The sequence below is a fragment of the Sus scrofa genome, chromosome 12, assembly GCF_054392235.1.
Source record: "Sus scrofa isolate SSC_HxYL_T2T_F1_AM1 chromosome 12, Sscrofa_HxYL_maternal_Yorkshire_Landrace_v2.0, whole genome shotgun sequence".
NCBI classification, from domain to species: Eukaryota; Metazoa; Chordata; class Mammalia; order Artiodactyla; family Suidae; genus Sus; species Sus scrofa.
In genome coordinates, this window is record NC_139394.1 from 64,888,712 (window position 1) to 64,906,638 (window position 17,927).

At 54.1% G+C, this 17,927-nt stretch overlaps 1 protein-coding gene across 14 annotated transcripts in view; it reads right to left on the reverse strand.

Moving 5' to 3' along the window:
* Positions 1 to 17,927, reverse strand: part of SPECC1 (sperm antigen with calponin homology and coiled-coil domains 1) — a 237,481-nt gene that overhangs the window by 38,312 nt on the left and 181,242 nt on the right. For 13 of the 14 annotated variants that reach the window (XR_014821946.1, XR_014821945.1, XM_084986333.1 and 10 more), the window contains 3 exons: positions 16,266 to 16,347; positions 12,316 to 12,472; positions 8,556 to 8,658 (listed from right to left, as the gene is read on the reverse strand). Coding sequence is in view for 11 of the 14 variants with exons in the window: in XM_084986333.1 (XP_084842459.1) it covers positions 8,556 to 8,658; positions 12,316 to 12,472; positions 16,266 to 16,347 (342 nt within the window). In the remaining 3 variants the exon portion in view is untranslated. Of the gene's footprint in view, positions 1 to 2,978; positions 3,112 to 7,681; positions 8,659 to 12,315; positions 12,473 to 16,265; positions 16,348 to 17,927 lie in introns of those variants that run through there. The other variant, XR_014821944.1, reaches the window with a different exon arrangement.

Genomic DNA, 17,927 nt, shown 5'->3' on the forward strand with positions numbered 1-17,927 from the left:
TCACCTAGTGTTGCAGGATCAGACCTACGCTATCACCATTTCAAGTGGCAAAGCTTTGATGACATAAAATGCTAAAATAATAGTAAGAATTAGATGGGCCAGGCCCCCAGGAGAACGAGGTAGGTGCCACTCAGGGTTAAGGACATGGGAGGCCCACCACTTGGAAAGTGCCATTTTCCTGAAGTGTTTTCTTCGTCTTTTGTGTTTGTTTGAATTTTGAAAGATGCAGTTGTCTTTTTTTTTTTTTTTAATCGACTTAGTAACTGTCACATGGCTCTGCCGTGGCACAGCAGAGATCAGGAACCTAAACCTGCAGCCCCCACACCCACTCCCCACACTGTTGTTCCACAGGTGTCTGTTCTCCACTTACACATTTTTCTCAGGACCCGGTTTAATTATTGACTCTCCTACACTTTTACGGCCTTTTCCCTCAGGCTTCACCCAAACTGCCTGCCATCATACAAAGTCTGATTCAGAGAATATATTTGGATTATGAATCATAGTAACAAATGCCTTGGCATCTCACGGCCCAAATAAAAACTAGAGTACCCACGCCTTGCATCTCTCCACTTTATCTTTCAGTTACTTTTCGGCATGCAAAATAATACGCAAGTGTATTATTATTATTATTTGTCTTTTTGTCCTTTTAGGGCTGCACCCGCGGCATATGGAGGTTCCCAGGCTAGGGGTCTCACTGCAGCTACTGCTGCCAGCCTATGCCAGAACCAGATCTGAGCCGCATCTGCGACCTACACCCCAGCTCATGGCAACGCCGGATCCTTAACCCACTGAGCGAGGCCAGGGATCGAACCTGCAACCTCATGGTTCCTAGTCGGATTTGTTTCTGCTGAGCCTCGACAGGAACTCCAGGAGTGTATTTTTTTTAAAGTTATAGTTGGATAAGGGTTATAACTGAACAATCGGCTTCCTGCCCCGCCCCCACCTCCCCACCCGCGTCTCCCTGATTTCTCTGCCAAGCCTCTTATAGAGGCTGAAAAACAGACACCAGCTTTATTGATGTATAAGGCACATACCATAAAGTTCAGCTTTACTCAAGTACAGCTCAGCCGTGTTTTAGGACGACCCAAGGCTGTCCAACCCCCACCGGTGCCAGAACGTTTTCACCACCGGTACCCAGTCGGCCCCTCTGAAACCGAGTTCCCCGCGGGGTCTATGGCGAACCTCTCCATCAAAAGCCTCACTCCCTTCCTCGTCCCGCCCTGCTCCCCGCAGGACTCAGGAGTTTATCAAAGGAAAGGCAGGGCCGAAACAGAAAAGGGCCCAGGTACAAAAGCCCTCTGTGTCCCGTTTCCTATTTGTAGAAAAAGGCTTTAGCCTCCCAGGCTTTTCCTGAGTTCCAAAGAGCAGATTCGTGCAGTTACTAATCAGGGAAGTGAGGGGAGGGAGAGAGGAAGGGCGAGCAATCAAGAAACAAGGAGCTCCCGTCACGGTGCAGCAGAAACGAATCCAACTAGGAACCATGAGGTGCGGGTTCGATCCCCGGCTCGCTCAGTGGGTTAAGAATCTGGCATTGCCCTGAGCTGTGGTGTAGGTCGCAGACGCAGCTCGGATCCTGTGTTGCTCTGGCTGTGGCTGTGGCTGTGGCCGGCAGCTATAGCTCCAATTCAACCTCTAGTCTGGGAACCTCCATATGCTGCAGGTGTGGCCCTAAAAAAAAAAAAAAAGTAACACTAGTGCAGCCATAAAGCAGAGTCCCAGTTCCTCCCGAGGGGTACACTTCACAGTCTGCTGCGTATCTCGGAGCCTGTCTGCAGGAACCAGGACCCCCACCCAGGCGAAGGGCTTGACAGCACACTGCCCACAAGCACTAGACCCGAGACTGGCTGGAGCCAGAAGGCGGATGCTTAAGATTCCCAAGACACCACCCTGCCCTCGCCTCCACTCAATCAGAAGGCGGCGTGGGAGTCGGTCCGCACCCGGAACTCTCTTCCTCACTCTGCCCTGAAAAACCCGGCCCTGAAGGCCAGGGAGATCTGGGGCCTATCCCCCAGGAGCTGCCCGTTCTCCTCGCTGGCCGCCTGCAAATAAACACCGTGCTTTCTGTGGTGTCGGTAGGTGGCTTTGCTTCGCAGGCGAGGGCCCCCCGCCCCCCAACCCCGGCCCCAGGCAACCACTCCTCCACTTTCTGACTCTGGAATTCGCCTCCACTACACACTTCATATGAGTGGAAGCATGTAAGGAGTAGTCTTTCGCATCTGGCTTCTTTCCTTTAAAAAGATGCAATTTTAATAATAATTTTTTCTTTAAAAAATTTACACGTTCGTGGTAGAAAATGAAAATACCACAATAAAGCACGAATCAATTTTAAGAGATGACCACTACTGACATCTGTATAACATTTAACATGTGTACGAATTTATAGAACGGGCGCCACACGAGAGAGACTGTTCAGAATCTGACTTTTGCCTGTACCCATAGTATCCAGGCCAGAGGTTGAGCTACAATAGCATCTAGAGTCACTGCAGTGACGATGCTGGATCCTCAGCCCCAGAGTCACCAGGGAACTCCCTAGAATCTGATTTTTGACTTAAGTGTATGTAACATGTACATTTTTTCCCAGTGTGTTTAAATATATTTGCTCAAAGCATGATTTTAAAGGCTTTACGATATTCCATTGCACACACATAACGTAATCTATTTGATTCTCCTATTATTAGACATTTGAATCACTTCCAGTTCTTTTAAAATTTATTTATTTATGTTTTTCTACAGCCACACCTGTGGCATACGGAAGTTCTTGGGCCAGGGGTTGAACTGGAGCTGCAACTGCCAGCCTATGCCACAGCCATGGCCACACCAGAACCGAGCTGCACCTGCAACCTATGATGCAGCTTGAGGCAATGTCAGATCCTTAACCCACTGAGTGAGGCAAGGGATCGAACCCGTGTCCTCCTGGAGACAACAGTGAGTCCTTAACCTGCTGAGTCACAGTGGGAACTCGTAAAATAATTTTATCATTTATTTATTTTGTCTTTTGTCTTTTTTAGGGCCACACCCACGGCATATAGAGGTTTCCAGACAAGGGGTCGAATCGGAGCTATTGCTGCCAGCCTACACCAGAGCCACGGCAACGCAGGATCCGAGCCGCGTCTGCGACCTACACCACAGCTCACAGCAACGCCGGATCCTTAACCCACTGAGCGAGGCCAGGGATTGAACCCGCAACCTCATGGTTCCTAGTCGGATTCGTTTCCACCATGCCACAATGGGAACGCCCTAAAATAATTTTGAGTAAACTACAATAAATACGCTTGAAATTATATCTTTACAGGCACCCATGATTACTTCCCTGAAACAATACCTAGAAATATAATGGTAGACCCTTAACCCACTGAGCGAGGCCAGGGATCAAACCCACATCCTTATAGACACTATGTCGGGTTTTTAAACCTGCTAAGCCACAACAGGAACTCCCCAAGCTCACTCTTATGGGAAACGTAATTTGAAAGCGTTTGGCTGGAAATGGCCGAGTACTTTTTCATTGCCTTTGAAGTCAATCTATTTTCTTTCACTGCGTAACAACTTCCCACAGACTTGTGACTGACAGCGACACCTGTTGATGACCTCACGGTTCCTGAAGGCCAAAGTTCAGCAGGTGTCGCTGGGTTCTCAGCTCAGGGTCCCCCCACAGCTGAAATCCAGGGCCAGCTGAGCGTCACGAGGAGGCTCTGGGAGGAACCCACCTGCCGGTTCACCCAGGCTGCTGACGGGCTTTGTGGTGCTAGGACTGAGGTCCCTGTTTTCTTGCTGGCTGTCGGCGAGGGGCCAGGTCAGCAGCTGGAAGGTGTTCAGGTCCTTTCCATGGGCCCCTCTCCAAATTTCTTTTGGTCTTTTTAGGGCCGCACTTGTGGCACATGGAGGTTCTCAGACTAGGGGTTGAATCAGAGCTACAGTTGCCGGTCCACACCACAGCCACAGCGACGCGGGATCTGAGCCACGTCTGTGATCTATACCACGGGTCACGGCAACGCCGGATCCTAACCCACTGAGCGAGGCCAGGGTTCGAACCCGTGTCCTCACGGATCCTAGTTGGGTTCATTACTGCTGAGCCACAAGGGGACAGGAGGCGAGGGTCGCTGTGGGTCATTCTCGGACTTCTGCCCACCCCACCTGCCATCCTGGTTTTCTGCCCCCTTGGAACCGTTCTGGTAATGACTTTTTTTTGTTGTATTTTGGCCGTGTATGTGGCAGGTAGAAGTTCTCGGCCCAGGGATTGAACCTGTGCCACAGCAGTGGCCCCAGCCCCCGCAGTGACAGTGCTGGGACCTTAACCTGCCACGGCACAGGGGAACTCCTGATAATTACTGCAGAGAAGGAAACCTGTCGTAACCCCAAAGTAGACTCAGGAAGGGGGATGAGGAGTTCCCGGGGTCGGGAGTGGGGAGTACAGCTGAAGGCACAACCAGCGCCGAGCCCGGGAGCCACCAAGAGCCTCACCCCACCGCACGTGCCCGTTCACGCTCAACCCCCCGACCTCCATCCTGGGGTGACCCCAGATCACAGCAACCTGGCCTGGGGCTCAGTGCGGGTCCGGCCTGCTGTCCTCAGCCCTGGTGCCACCACATCGGAGCGGCCACCTCGAGTCACTAAGACTCCAACAGATACAGCACTGAGGCCACAGCCTCCTCCTCCCGACCTCCCAGGCCTGGTATGTGGCGTGCGCTACACCCTGATGACAGCACGGTCTCGCCTTCGCCAGGGGAGCCGAGCCACCGCCCGCAGCCACCTCCCCACCCTGCGTGTGCAAGCTGCACCTGCGCGTCCCCACACCCCGTCCCCGTCCCTAGGGGTGCTTCTCTCCACAGCACCTTCCGCTTTCTAATGCGGTCCATGCATGACTTTTAATTCTAATTAATTATCTAAAATATTACACGGCAGGTGTTCCCTGGTGGTGCAGCGGGTTAAGGATCGGGTGCTGTCACTGGAGCTGTTTGGGGCACTGCTGTGGCCAGGGTTTGATCCCTGGAAACATCTGCCAAATGTGCAGCAAAGAAAATAAAAAAAAAGTATGTGGCACCAAACAGGCCCGTCAAACTCATTGAATTAATGCATGGAATTTTGATATAACCCATCACACACACACTGTGAGGTCAAAGAAACCACCCTCAGTCAAAACGCACATGGTAACTGGTTTCTTAAAAAGACTGTGGCCTGGAGTTCCTGTGGTGGCGCAGTGGGAACAAATCCGACTGGGAACCATGAGGTTGCGGGTTCGATCCCTGGCCTCGCTCAGTGGGCTAAGGATCCGGCGTGGCCGTGAGCACCAGACGTGGCTCGGATCTGGTGTTGCTGTGGCTGTGGTGCAGGCCAGCAGCTACAGCTGTGATCAGACCCCTAGCCCGGGAACCTCCATATGGCGCGGGTGCGACCCTAAAAGGACAAGAGACCCCCCCCCCCGCAACAAGAACACTGTGGCCTGAGTTTTCTGCACCTTCTTTTTGGCTTCCCAGGTCCGAGAGAACAAGCTTTGGAGGCCGGCCTTAGACAAACACGTCTAGACAGAGGACAGCCTGCGAAGAGTCAATAAATCTGACACGTATGATTCATATTTCCCTCTAAACTTACAGATTTAACAATGAAGGAAAGATACCCTCGGGCAAAATGAGTTCTGGGTCTCATCAAGCTTGAGACATTTTAAAACCAGTTCAAGTGTTCACGAAACAAGACAAAGCGCTACAGCAGGCGCTGCCTTACGGCTGGGAGGATCTCAACATCCCTCGAGGCAGCCCAGTGACGACCGCGTGGCTGTTCCAGGGCCAATTCCTCCCGAAACGTCTGCCTGTCCACACTCATCCGAGCAGCTCGCCCGGCCGCTTCTGCAGATCGGGAAACGACACCGCGGCCGGCCACCCGCCGCCGCCCGGGGCTCGGCCATGGCAGGGCCCCGTCCCTGGCCGGCCCGGCCCGTCCATCCTCGGCTCTCGGTGACCACCACCACCTCCTTCACCGGAGGCTGGTGGCCAGCTTTCCTCCCTGACGGTTCCCTGGCAGAGCATCGGGGCTTGCAGGCCGAGGAAGCACCACTAAGGTGGCCTTCCTGGGTGGGACGTTTCCACCCTCGGAAAGGAGAGGGCAGACAGAGCAGCCAAGAGAAAAAAATGGGTCAGGAGTGCGGCTGCGCTGGATCCTTTAACCTGCTGAGCCGGGCCAGGGATCGAACCTGCCCTTCCACAGTGACCTTAGCCACTGCAGTCGGATTCTTGTCTTTTTGTCTTTTTGGGGCCGCACCCGCAGCATATTGTGGCTCCCAGGCTAGGGGTCCAATGGGAGCTACAGCTGCCAGCCTACACCCCAGCCACAGCCACACCAGATCCGAACCTCGTCTGCGACCTACACCCCAGCTCAGGGCAACGCCGGATCCTTAACCCACTGAGCGAGACCAGAGATGGAACCCGCCTCCTCCTGGATGCTAGTTGGGTTTGCTCACTGCTGAGACAGGATGGGAACTCCTGCAGTTGGATTCTTAACCCACTGCCTCACAGCGGGACTCCGAGTTTGCCCTTTTAAGCCGAAGGTGAAAGGAGGCAGCGGCGAAGATCCAGGACACCTCGCGGCTCAGGCCACGTGGGCGTGGGAACCTGCTGCTGCCTGCTCGTCCGGACGGGCTCTCGGTGAGGCGCTGCTTGCTTGCTCGTTTCTTTCCTCCTCCGCCCCTGTCACCCTCCAATGCTGGAGGCTGGAAAAGGAGTGTCCTGGTGCCGGCAGCCTCAGAATTTTCAGAAAAATGGGGTGAAGTCGTGCGGGGTGGGGCCTGGATAAGGAGCGTGCGGGAGCTGGCAGTTATACAGAGGGCGTCTATTCATCAGGAAAGGTAAAATAATCCAGCTTCCAGAAAAAAAAAAAAAACAACATATGCAGGTATTTTCATGAGCTTGAAATGGACAAGGGTTCCCTCCACAGGCACGAAATGCCCTATCACCCGAGAAGAGACTGATACATCTGACTGAGTCAAAGACCTTCAAGAGTTCCCGCTGCGGCTCAGCAGCTCGAGAACACCACGTGGTGTCTGGAGGATGCAGTTCCACCACCGGCTCTGCTAATGGGTTGAGGATCCAGCGTTGCCACAAGCTCGGTCACAGATGCCGCTCAGATCCCATGTGGCTGGGGCGGAGGCCGGCAGCTGCAGCTCCAATTCAACCCCTAGCCTGGGAACCTCCATATGCCACAGGTGTGGCCATAAAAAGAAAGAGAGAAAGAAAGAACTCATTCAAGGAAGAATGAAAGTTCACCGCCCTGAGAGAGTATCTACAATCTATTCGTGTCCAGAATTTACAAAGAACTCCTGGGAGCAGTAAGACGAGAAAGACAACCCAATCTTTACGACGGGCAAGAGGCCTGAGCAGGCCTCCCAAGAGAGGGAGCCCAGGGTCCGATGGGCATGAAGAGGAGCCCAGGCTGACCGCCGGTAAGGAAACGAAGCCCGGCCACAGTGAGAGCCCACGTTCCAGAGTCCAGACGCCCGGGAGTGAAGGGCTGACCACAGCACGTGCTGGGGGAGGCAGAGAAAGCACGAGCCTCGTAAACCGCTGGCAGGAGGTGCGCGGTCCACGGCCTCGGAACCGCGTCCACCAAGCTGTACCAGGCGTGATCCCTGGCCGGCCCGCGGCGCAGCAGACCCAGGAGGAGGGAGCATGTGTCCGAGCGGCGCACGGGACCGCGCCTGCGAGACGCCGCCAGCCCCACACAGGCTGCAACGCACCTGCCTGTGCACAACGGACCAGATGGATAAGCGCCGGCCGGACTGTACAGCAGGTTATGATGGGGAAGAAAAGGAACACACCCTCACTAGAAGCAGCAACGAGGGCGAATCTCAACGCCTTAGAAAGGCAGACGGGCGCAGTTCCTCACTCCACCCAGGTGAAGTTCAAATGCAGGCCAAGCAGACGCGGCCCTTGGGGACTTTTGCAGAAAACCCTAAGCCCCGAGGACGAGAGTGAGCTGGGGGAGTGGAGAGGGTCTGGGGGCTGGCCGGCCCCGGGGGGAGCAGGCGCCACGTGCGCCTCCACTTCCCAGTCACTCCTGAGGCTGTGACTCGTATTCACTGCACGTTTATCACTGCGTGTGCTCACACATAATTAAAAAAAAAAAACAACCCTGAAACGCATACTGGGCACTACTTCCTTGTTTGACCTCCGCAGAGAACCAAGACTGTCCTGGTGGACGGAAACTCTTCAACGAAACGCAAGTCATTTCCTGACGTCACAGGAAATGGAACACATGCGGGGCCTTTATGGGGACCAGGCAAAGACACCTCTGGGAGACGCTTGGTGAAAGCAGCTCCTGGGGCGGCAGCAGCCTGCTGGGTGCACTGCTCGGGCGTTTGTACCTCCTGGGAGCAAAGACAGCGGTCCCCGCCCGGGGGGGCGCAGGTCCACACTGAGACCGTCTGCCTCTCGGACTGCGTTCCTCGGGGCGGCCCGGATGGACAGCACACCCACCCCGGCAGCCCCGCGGTGACGAGACAGACAGACAGACGCGGTGACACGCACACACAGGACCCAGCCGGCTGGACGCTGGCTGCTTCTGCCCCTTACCGCGTAACCTTCCGTCTTCTTCTGGCACCACTTCAGCAGAGCGTTGCGCTTGGAGCCGCCGTATTCCCGGGCCAAGGCGGCCAGGGGGTCTCTTCTTTCCACACTAGTCAAGAAAGGAGAGCACAGTGTAAAGAGAAGCTGCTAACTTTTAGAACCACAAATACACAAGCAATAACCAACCAGACTGGAAAAGCAAAAGGTCTACCCAGCGAGATTCGAAAGAAACAACCAGATCAGTCACACTGACAACGCATTTTAATTATGTCTCATGGGATGAAAGAATAACTAAATTCTGCTTCTTGGCTTTCAGAAGCCTGGGGAGAGGGTTGGTTTTTTTTTTTTTTTTTTTTTTTTAATCCACCTGCTACTCCATCCTTCTCATCTTTTACTTATTTACTTAAATACAGCATAATTTTTTTCTTGGCCGTGCCCTCAGCATGTGGAAGTTCCCAGGCCAGGATCGAACCTGTGCCCCAGCAGTGACAACACTGAACCCTTAACCTGCTGCACCACCAGGGAGCCCCCAGTACAGTATCATTTTATTAAGGACGCCTATCAAACACTGTGTATGTTTCAAGGCTACGCCCACACCTGCGTCACATATAAACGGTAGATGGGAAGGTGTTTTTTAAAAACACCAGGTTGGCTGCTTACGGGAAGGTGATGGGAAGAGAGGTGAAAAACAAAATCAGTAGAACTGACTCAAAAGAGGGGCCCCACACTCTCTGACGGTCTGTGGTACAGGAACTCAGTTCTGAGCCCCTGCTTAAGCCGAAGAAGTGGTTTCACGGATTTATATCACGTCGTTCCAGCCTCGGTTGTCTGTGGGCACCTGTGTTACTTTGAATGTGACCTAAAACTTTCCAAACACTGAAAGAGGTGAAGATCCCGCAGCGTGGGGCCCGAGGACCACGGCCGAGAGAGGGTCGCATCCCACACCTGCGGGGGCAGAGCCGGGGGCGGAGCCAAGGCACACCTGGAGCATCCGCTGTGGCCACAACTTGAGAGAAACAAATCCTCCGAGACAACCTCTCTACGTGGGATCCGAAAGATAAAACCAAGGGGGGAAATACAACAAAACAGAAACAGACTCGCAGATCTGGAGAACAAACTCTATACACAGCGGGGCTGGGGAAGCGGGGAGGGGTGTGATGGGTGTAGAGGATCAAGGGGTGCAAACTACTGTGTGTAAAATGAACAAGCCGCCAGGATACACTGTGCAGCCCAGGGAACACAGCCAGGATGTTACGGTAACTGTAAGTGGCGGGTAACCTTTAAAGATTGTGCGTCACTATGCTGGAACCTGAAACGTATATAATACCGTCGAGTTGTACCTCAACTAAAAAAAAAACAGTAACAGGATTTACTCCCAGATGTATGTACCATCAAGGCACACACAAGAAGGTCCGGAGCAGCTCCTTTTACAACAGCGGAAGAGTGGAAACAGTCACATCGCCAGGCAACGGACAAACGGTGCCGACAGGGCATCCGATGCGGCACTCCGGAGTGCTCAAAGCTAGAGTCCAAAACTGGGCAAAAACATGAGTAAATCACAGGAAAACTGTGAACTTGAAAAAAGGGGGAAAAACAGTGTGTTTTCAGGTACAGAAAGGTTTAAATACACCATTTAAATAATGCATTGCTTATGCTGCCTGGGCTGCAAACACCCTTGCTTTTCTAGGAAAAGTCCGAGCGATGGTGACCTTGCAGGGGCAGGGAGATGACGCGAATGGAGAGGCTGGTACACACTGAGGGAAACTCCACAGGACGTGGTTTTCCTCCAACTGGAACGTGGGTCCCCAGGCACATCTCCACTGTATTGTTAGCTCTTCATGCTGAGGGCATGTTTATTACTGCTACTTTTGCAAGTTAAAATTCTTCAAAATGACCGTTAAAAGAGTAAGGGACACTCTGAGACCTCAGGTGGTCTCTCCCCGTGTATCTGGCGTATTTGTCACCTCTAGCCCAGGAGTTTCAGAGCTCAGAGTTGTCGCTGTTAACTATGAGGCTATGGTGACCTGGCCTGTGTTGACTGTACCTGGTCTTAATTCTTGGTCTTAGGGCCAAATTTCTAGGCCTGGGAAATTAGGAAAGACAGAGTGAAGGCTTGGAAAAGAGTTTCTGCATCAATAAATAAAACATTTTCCAAACAGTTTTCTTTAAAAGAGTGAAGTTAACCAGATAGGATTGCAATAATATGAGAATTTCTAAAGGAAAGAACTGCTATTATTGGTTTGTCTCAATGGCATGAAAATACAAATGATAACAAAATAGCCTCACTAATCTGAACTCTCATGATGAATGGGTGATACGAGTAGTGTATTAATAGACACACAAACTGTGTGTGTACATTTCTGGCATAAAGAAAAGAGCCATTTCAGAATTCTGGTCCCTACGTCCTGTTTTGATTATTTAACTCTCCTGCACAAAAACAAGACAGAAATGTAATATCTGGGGCTTTAAATTAAACCTCTGAAAGATATGACTTCATCTATTTGGGTCCAAATAGAGGCCACACCCAAAGATACAAAAGCTGCACTGAGTTATTCAGACTTTTATAAAATCCTTTTAAAATACTCATCATGGCAGTTCCAATGTTTGTTAGAAAACCCCAGTACCCTTAAAGTGGCCCGTTTCGGGTATTTAAACATCCGCCTGTTTGTAAACATTTACAGAGTGCAACACCCTGTGCAGCTCACACCACAGGAGGGGCTGAGAAAGACACCCGAGTGTCAGATGCAGGATTTACTGTCCACTAATGACACCTCAAGGGGCCAAGGGCATATGTGCCACACGGCCGTGAATTAGATCTCAAGCAGGTGTCAGATACCAGAGGCAGAAAAGGGTGGCTGGCGGCAGCCTCGTGGAAGGCTCGACGTGGGGCAAGTGACATTGAGGAAGGCAGGTCCGGCCAGACCCTGAGCCGTCAGGGCTGCCGGTGTGAAGCTGCAGAGGTAGCGGGGAGACCGGGCTCGGCTGGAGGCCAGGCCTTCTGGGCGCTCTGGCAGGTAAGGGGCGGGGTCTACACTGCAGAGAACCCGGAGGGGCAGCAAGGGCCCACGTACAGAGAGCGGGGTCACAGGGTGGGGCTTCTGAGTGGAGCACACAGGGGTGCCCAGTGCACCCACTGAGAGGAGTGGGGACGCGGCTGTGGGGCAGCAGCCGCGAGGGGCCTGCCGCGGCCTGGGCGACCCGGAGTCCTGGGAGGCAACGAGGGGCAGAGGCAGGCCCCCGGAGGACCCCCCAGCCCAGGCCTCTGTCCCCTCCCTCCCACTCCACCCCTCACATCACCTCGGGGGCGGATGTGTCTTTAAACCCCGATTCCGAAACGCCCTCTAACCCTCCTTTTATGCCGCTGGTTATTGTACCCACTACTCAGAATCGACAATGAAACCCCACCAGCTGAGTGGTTCCCACTGTCCCCACGTGAGAACAAACCTCCTGCCCCGGCAGATGGTGCCCAGCGGCTTCCCCGCTGTGGTTGCCCACCCGCCTGCCAGCCAGTGACTGCCAGCCTCTCGCGCAGGTCTGGTCCCATCAACCCGCAGCCCCTGGCGCTCCCCGAACACGCGTGGAGCTGGGGGCGTCGCCTCTCTCCCAGGTTCCCAGCCCCAGAACTCCTCTTCTCGGGCCTTGTGTCCCCGGCGGTGCAGGCCCCACCGTCCAGGCCCCAGCAGTGGAGTCTAAACCCCCTCTGGTCAGGAAGGACGCGGAGAGGCCGCCCGCGCTGCTCCGGTTTCTGGCCCTTGCCCGGGGGTACCTGAGTTTGCTCTGCGGCTTCCAGCCCCCGGGGGAGGCGCTCAGCAGTCTCGAGCCCCCGAAGCCCAGAGGCGGGGGTCTGCCCAGCGACTCGAGGGACGGGCTCTTGCGGAGGAAAGGGTCCGGCTTCAGGTCCTCGGCCCTTCCCTTCAGGAGATCTGCGGGGAGAGCAACAGTCACCCATCCCGAGGGCAAGGAGGGACCGGCCGCCACACACGGGACACCACGCCAGACACGGGGGGACCGGTTCACCTCTCCACCGGTTCAGCTCCACGCCAACAGGTATGCGGAGTTCTCTAGAAGGGAGCCCCCAGGCAGGACCGATGTGGGGGGGGGGGTCACAGGGACCACGGCCAAGTTAGCCCCTTGTTCGAAACCCCCACGGATGTGCGGACAGCACCACAGAGCACTGAACAGAGGCCCTGCTGCTAAGCCTCTGCTCCTGCACTGCCGGCAGCCCTGTCCCCGCTCTCACCCACGGGCGTCTGAGCGAGGGAGCTGGCAGGGCCTGCCTGGTGGGGTCCTCAGGTGACAGGTGACTGCAGACAAAAGGCTGGAACCGAGAGTGACAATGACTTCACAGGAGGGCAGCCACACCAATCCCAGGCCTGGCTCACCCACCGTAAGCAGAACCGTTCTTCTACGGCCCCTCTGCAGTCACGGTAATCTGAGGCCAACCCCTCCAGGTGGTATTTCCTGAAGGACCACAAACATGTAGCAAAGGGGGAAACTCCCCAGACTGTCCAGTTTGCACACAGAGGAACCAGGAGTCTGGGCACTGGTGACCTGCTGGCTGCCACGCACAGCCAGTGACCAGGCGGAGCCCACGGTCCCCTGCTCTGACGCCACAAACAGTCATGGAGAAAACAATGCTGGTGCAGCTAATAGCATCAATTACGGGGGGTCAAGCTGGGAGTGCGGCTAATTAGCTCGGGAGACCAGAGAAAAACAGTGTTTGCATCACTAAAGGGAACAACAAAAACAGGGCATTAACCCTGATCCTGCAGCCTCTGTGACTCATGTTGGCGAGGCCACTGGGAAGCAAGCGATTTGCACCAGGCCGTGCTTTTCAAGCAAAGTAAACAGAATCCTCTGGGCAGACAGGTGCCGGGGCCGCTGTGGTCTCGGCGTCAGCATTTACCCTGTCGATTAAAAGAACGGTTTCTCTACACAAAGGACATTTTAATGCTAGAGAAAATGGGACACAAATACTAAGACCAAAGTTTGCTTAGCGCTACGAGAAGCGGTTCGAGTGGTACATGTCTCACCGCCGGCAGGTTATCACGGTGGGGGCGGGGCGCCAGGCTCGCCCAGGCCCAGAGCAGGGCCTTAGGCCGAGCTCTTCCTATGGCACACCAGAGGGCAGGCCTCCCGCTGCCCGCCTTACTCTCCGGACCCCGTGCCATCGTGCTCCTGGCTCACCACCTCCCTCTTCCTGGACGTCAGAGGACAACTGGACGTTCTAGACAAACCTTTACGCTTCTTTACGAAGCTGCTACGCAAAGTGGTCCCCAGCCTCGTTACCTAAAGGCACCCTGGCAGGAGGAACCAGGAAAAGTCCTAACCTGGTCCCAGAGCTACTCAAAATCAGTGTGGCCACTGAAGATCACTGAAGCGCTTCAGGGCCCGCGTGTCTCGCATGTAAAAGGCAGTGGGTGGGCGCAGGTGATCTCCAAGTTCTCCGTGTTGGGTGAAATCCTCTGTGTTTATCTACTTAATTCTCTACGCTCATACGAAGGCAAAAGAAAGCAAAAATCAGGTGGCAAGGTGAAGGGATTTACAATCAAAGGGCAAGACCTCTATCGGAGAAACAATTATTTTAAGGATAAACCTGCGCTTGACGATATGATCTAAAAGAAGCCCAGCGGGTTGGTGGAAAGGCAAGTTAAAAATAGAACTACCGGAGTTCCCACCGTGGCTCAGCACAAACGAATCCAACTAGGAACCATGAGGTTTCGGGTTCGATCCCCGCCCTTGCTCAGTGGGTTAAGGATCCGGCCTTGCTGTGAGCTGTGGTGTAGGTTGCAGACGTGGCTTGGATCCCACGTTGCTGTAGCTCTGGTGTAGGCTGGCAGCTACAGCTCTGATTAGACCCCTAGCCTGGGAACCTCCATATGCCATGGGAGCAGCCCTAGAAATGGCAAAAAGACAAAAAAAAAAAAAAAAGAACTACCATATGCTCACGCAATCCCACTCTTGGGTATATATCTAGAAAAAAACATGTGTTGAAACGATACATGCACCCCAATGCTCACTGCACCACTATTCACAATAACCACGATGTGGAAACAACCTAAACGTCCATCAACAGATGACTAAAGAAGATGTGGTACATATACACAATGGAATATTACTCAGCCATAAAAAAGAATGAAATGATGCCATTGGCAGCAACATGGATGCAACTAGAGATTCTCCTACTAAGTGAAGTAAGTCAGAAACAGAAAGACAGGTACCATATGATACCAGTTAGATGTGGAATCTGAAATATGATACAGACGAACCTGTCCATAGAACAGAAACAGACTCACAGACCTGGAGAACAGACATGTGGTTGCCAAGGTGGAGGGAATGGGATGGACGGGGAGTTTGGGGTTAGCAGATGCACACTATGACATTTAGGGTGGGTCAGCAGGAGATCCTACTGTGCAGCACAGGGGACTGCAGCCAGTCTCTTGGGAAAAATCGTGATGGAGGATAATACGAAAACAAAGTATATCTACGTACAACTGAATTGTTTTGCTGTGCAGCAGAAATTAACACACTGTTAATCAACTAAACTTCAATATAAACACGCACATCCGTAAAGGAAGCACAGCGGGAGAGTCTCTTCATTCACAGGAGGTGACAGAACGCTGTCTTCTGCTTGAAACAAAGGATTTCTCCTACGCAGAGTCTAGATTTCTGGTCTTCTCTCCTTCTCACCAGGAAGAACCCACCTAGTGGTCTTTCATCCTTTCTGTTTCTTCCTAGCAGTAACCACGCAGACGCACACACATCCCTGGACCTTCCTGGACAACCTCAACGTGCTGCTAACCCCTCCTGTTCTGGTTGCTGAGCTGACTCAGTCGAGAACAGCAGGTGGGTGACAGCGGCTGGCCCCTTCGAGGCTCTGGCCACACTCACCCCTGCAAGCCACCCGGGGAGGCAGACAGCCTGGTTTCTGCCGCCACTCACCCCTCCAAGCCACCCTGGGAGGCAGACAGCCTGGTTTCTGTTTCAGAGGCAAGGGGCCCACAGCACTGAGGGCTGGAATAACTGGGCCAAGCCAAGGGGCCAGGGTTCAAGCCCATGCCGTCCAATTCTGGTCCCCAAGTGGCTCCTCCACACCTGCCATCGGCTCAAGGGATGCACGGGAGTGAGAAAGGACACGGGAGCCTGTGGACACAACCAGGCTTCACCATGGGCTCTGGGTCTTTGAAACCATGAGGCATAACAGGAAGAGGCCTGCAAACACAAAGATGTCTCAGAGGAGCCTCTTTCAGGAACTGCGGGAGCAAGAGACCTTCGGAAGCAGATAAGATTTTTTCCTCAAAATAGTTACTTTTTTTTTTTTTTTTTTTTTTTGCTGCGGCATGCAGTGGCTTGATGTGGGATCACGGTTCCCAGAACAGGGCTTGAACCTGGGTCACGGTGGTGAAAGCGCCAAGGCCTCATTAGCAGACCACCAGGGAGCTCCCTCAAAATAGTTACTTTTAGAGATGAGATTTAACAACAAACAAACAAAAACCCCCAGAGTTTGACATGTCTCCCAAACTCTCGCACACGGAGAAGTGCTGCCAGCAGGAAACAGCTAGGGGCTCGCGTTGCTGACACGTAGAGCCCGAGTCTGAGACCGTCGGCAGTAAACGCCGCTGATGGCTTTTCTAAGCTCAGTTTCACACTGAGAAGAGAAGAAACGTCAACCCCACAGGTGCCAAGTCAGAAGCACTTCCAGCTGAGGTGACTCACCCGAGAGGGGCAGGTCAGGGAGATCCAGGCGCTGGCTCGCTCCTTTGCTGGCCGGCCGGGCGCTGCTGAAGGCTGAGTGCCTCTGAAAGCAGAGGGAGCACAGGTGAACAAGGGCTGGGGGTGTGCGGGTACCTACACAGACAACAGTTCTCCAGGTCGCTAGCATCACCGGGGGGACCTTCTAGAACAACTTCTTTATTTGACTAGGGGGCAACTGCAATCCCAGACAAGGGCACAATGGACACAGAGTGGACAGCACGGCACCAGGAGCCGCAGCCAGTGTCCTGCGATAACCTCTCCTTTCCGCTCCCACCCCAGCTCTTCCCCCCCGGAGCACTGTTATCACTGAGCTCTGGAATCACTGAGCTCTGGAAACAGCCTCCTGGAACACGCTACCTAGACTCCGGGATGTGTGTCAACACACAGCTTCTTTACCGGCCCACAGGCACAGAAAAGAGGCTCGGCCTCACTCCTCACTGGGGAGCTGCCGATCCAGCTGCAAGGCGCCATCACCCCACACCTGGGGGGACGGTCACGTAAACCCACCAACACGGGAAAAGCCAGTGCCGGGGAGGCTGTGAGAAACTGGGACCTTGGGACCCACGGGTGGGAATGTGACATGGTGCAGCTGCGGTGGGAGACGCGCGGGAGGTTCTCCGAAAACTTAAAAATAGAACTACCACGTGATCCAGCCACCCAGAGGAACTGAACACAGGGCTGGAAGAGCATCTGCAGGCCCCGCTCACTGCAGCGCGAGTCACGCGGCCAAGAGGCGGGGGCCACCTCACGGTCCGTCCGCTCGCAGAGGATGGATAAAGAAAACGAGGTATGTGCACGCGATGGAGGGAGTGTGACTCGCCTCGGAGAAGACGGCAAGCCTGGCACAGGCTCGGCCCGGGGGCGCCTCGAGGGCGTGACCTGCTGGCAGGGCTGCACCTGTGCTGGGGCCGGGAGCTGAGCCGGATCCCGGCAGCCGGGGACCCACAGAGCCCTGGAGGAGACGTCCCCATTCCGGCAGACACCGTCCTCTCTCTACCGGGGGCACGAGAGGACCTTTCCCGGGAAGGTTTCCGGAAGCGCAGCGCAGACCGAAGCCTCTCCGGCAGCCTCCCTGGGTGAAGGTGCGGTCTGCTTAACCGGCGGGACTGACGGAGGATACTGACAAACGAAACGACGCGCGTCCGGGCAAACAGGACGCACGTTCACGTCAACTGACGCACGTTCACGTAAAAATGACGCTCCTTCACGTCAACATGACGCACATCACGCCATGACGCACGTTCACGTCAGGACGCACGTTCACGTCAACTGATGCACGTTCACGTAAACATGACACGCGTCACGTCAACATGACGCACATCACGCCATGACGCACGTTCACGTCATGACGCGTGTCCATGTCGACATGACGCGCGTCCAGGTCAGCAGCGCCTTGAGTGGGCGGAAGTCTGTAGAAGGAAGTTCACTGCAGGGCTTCTGTAATAAACTTAATCCACAGCAACCTAAATGCCCCTCGGCGGAGGAGCGGTTAAACACATCAGCGCATTATCACCCTGCCTTGAAAAAGAATGAACTCTTGCTCCAAACACCGACACTGTAGGATGCCTGATAGTCTTTCATTCCTTCAAACAACACACATTCATCAGACGTCTACTGGATGTG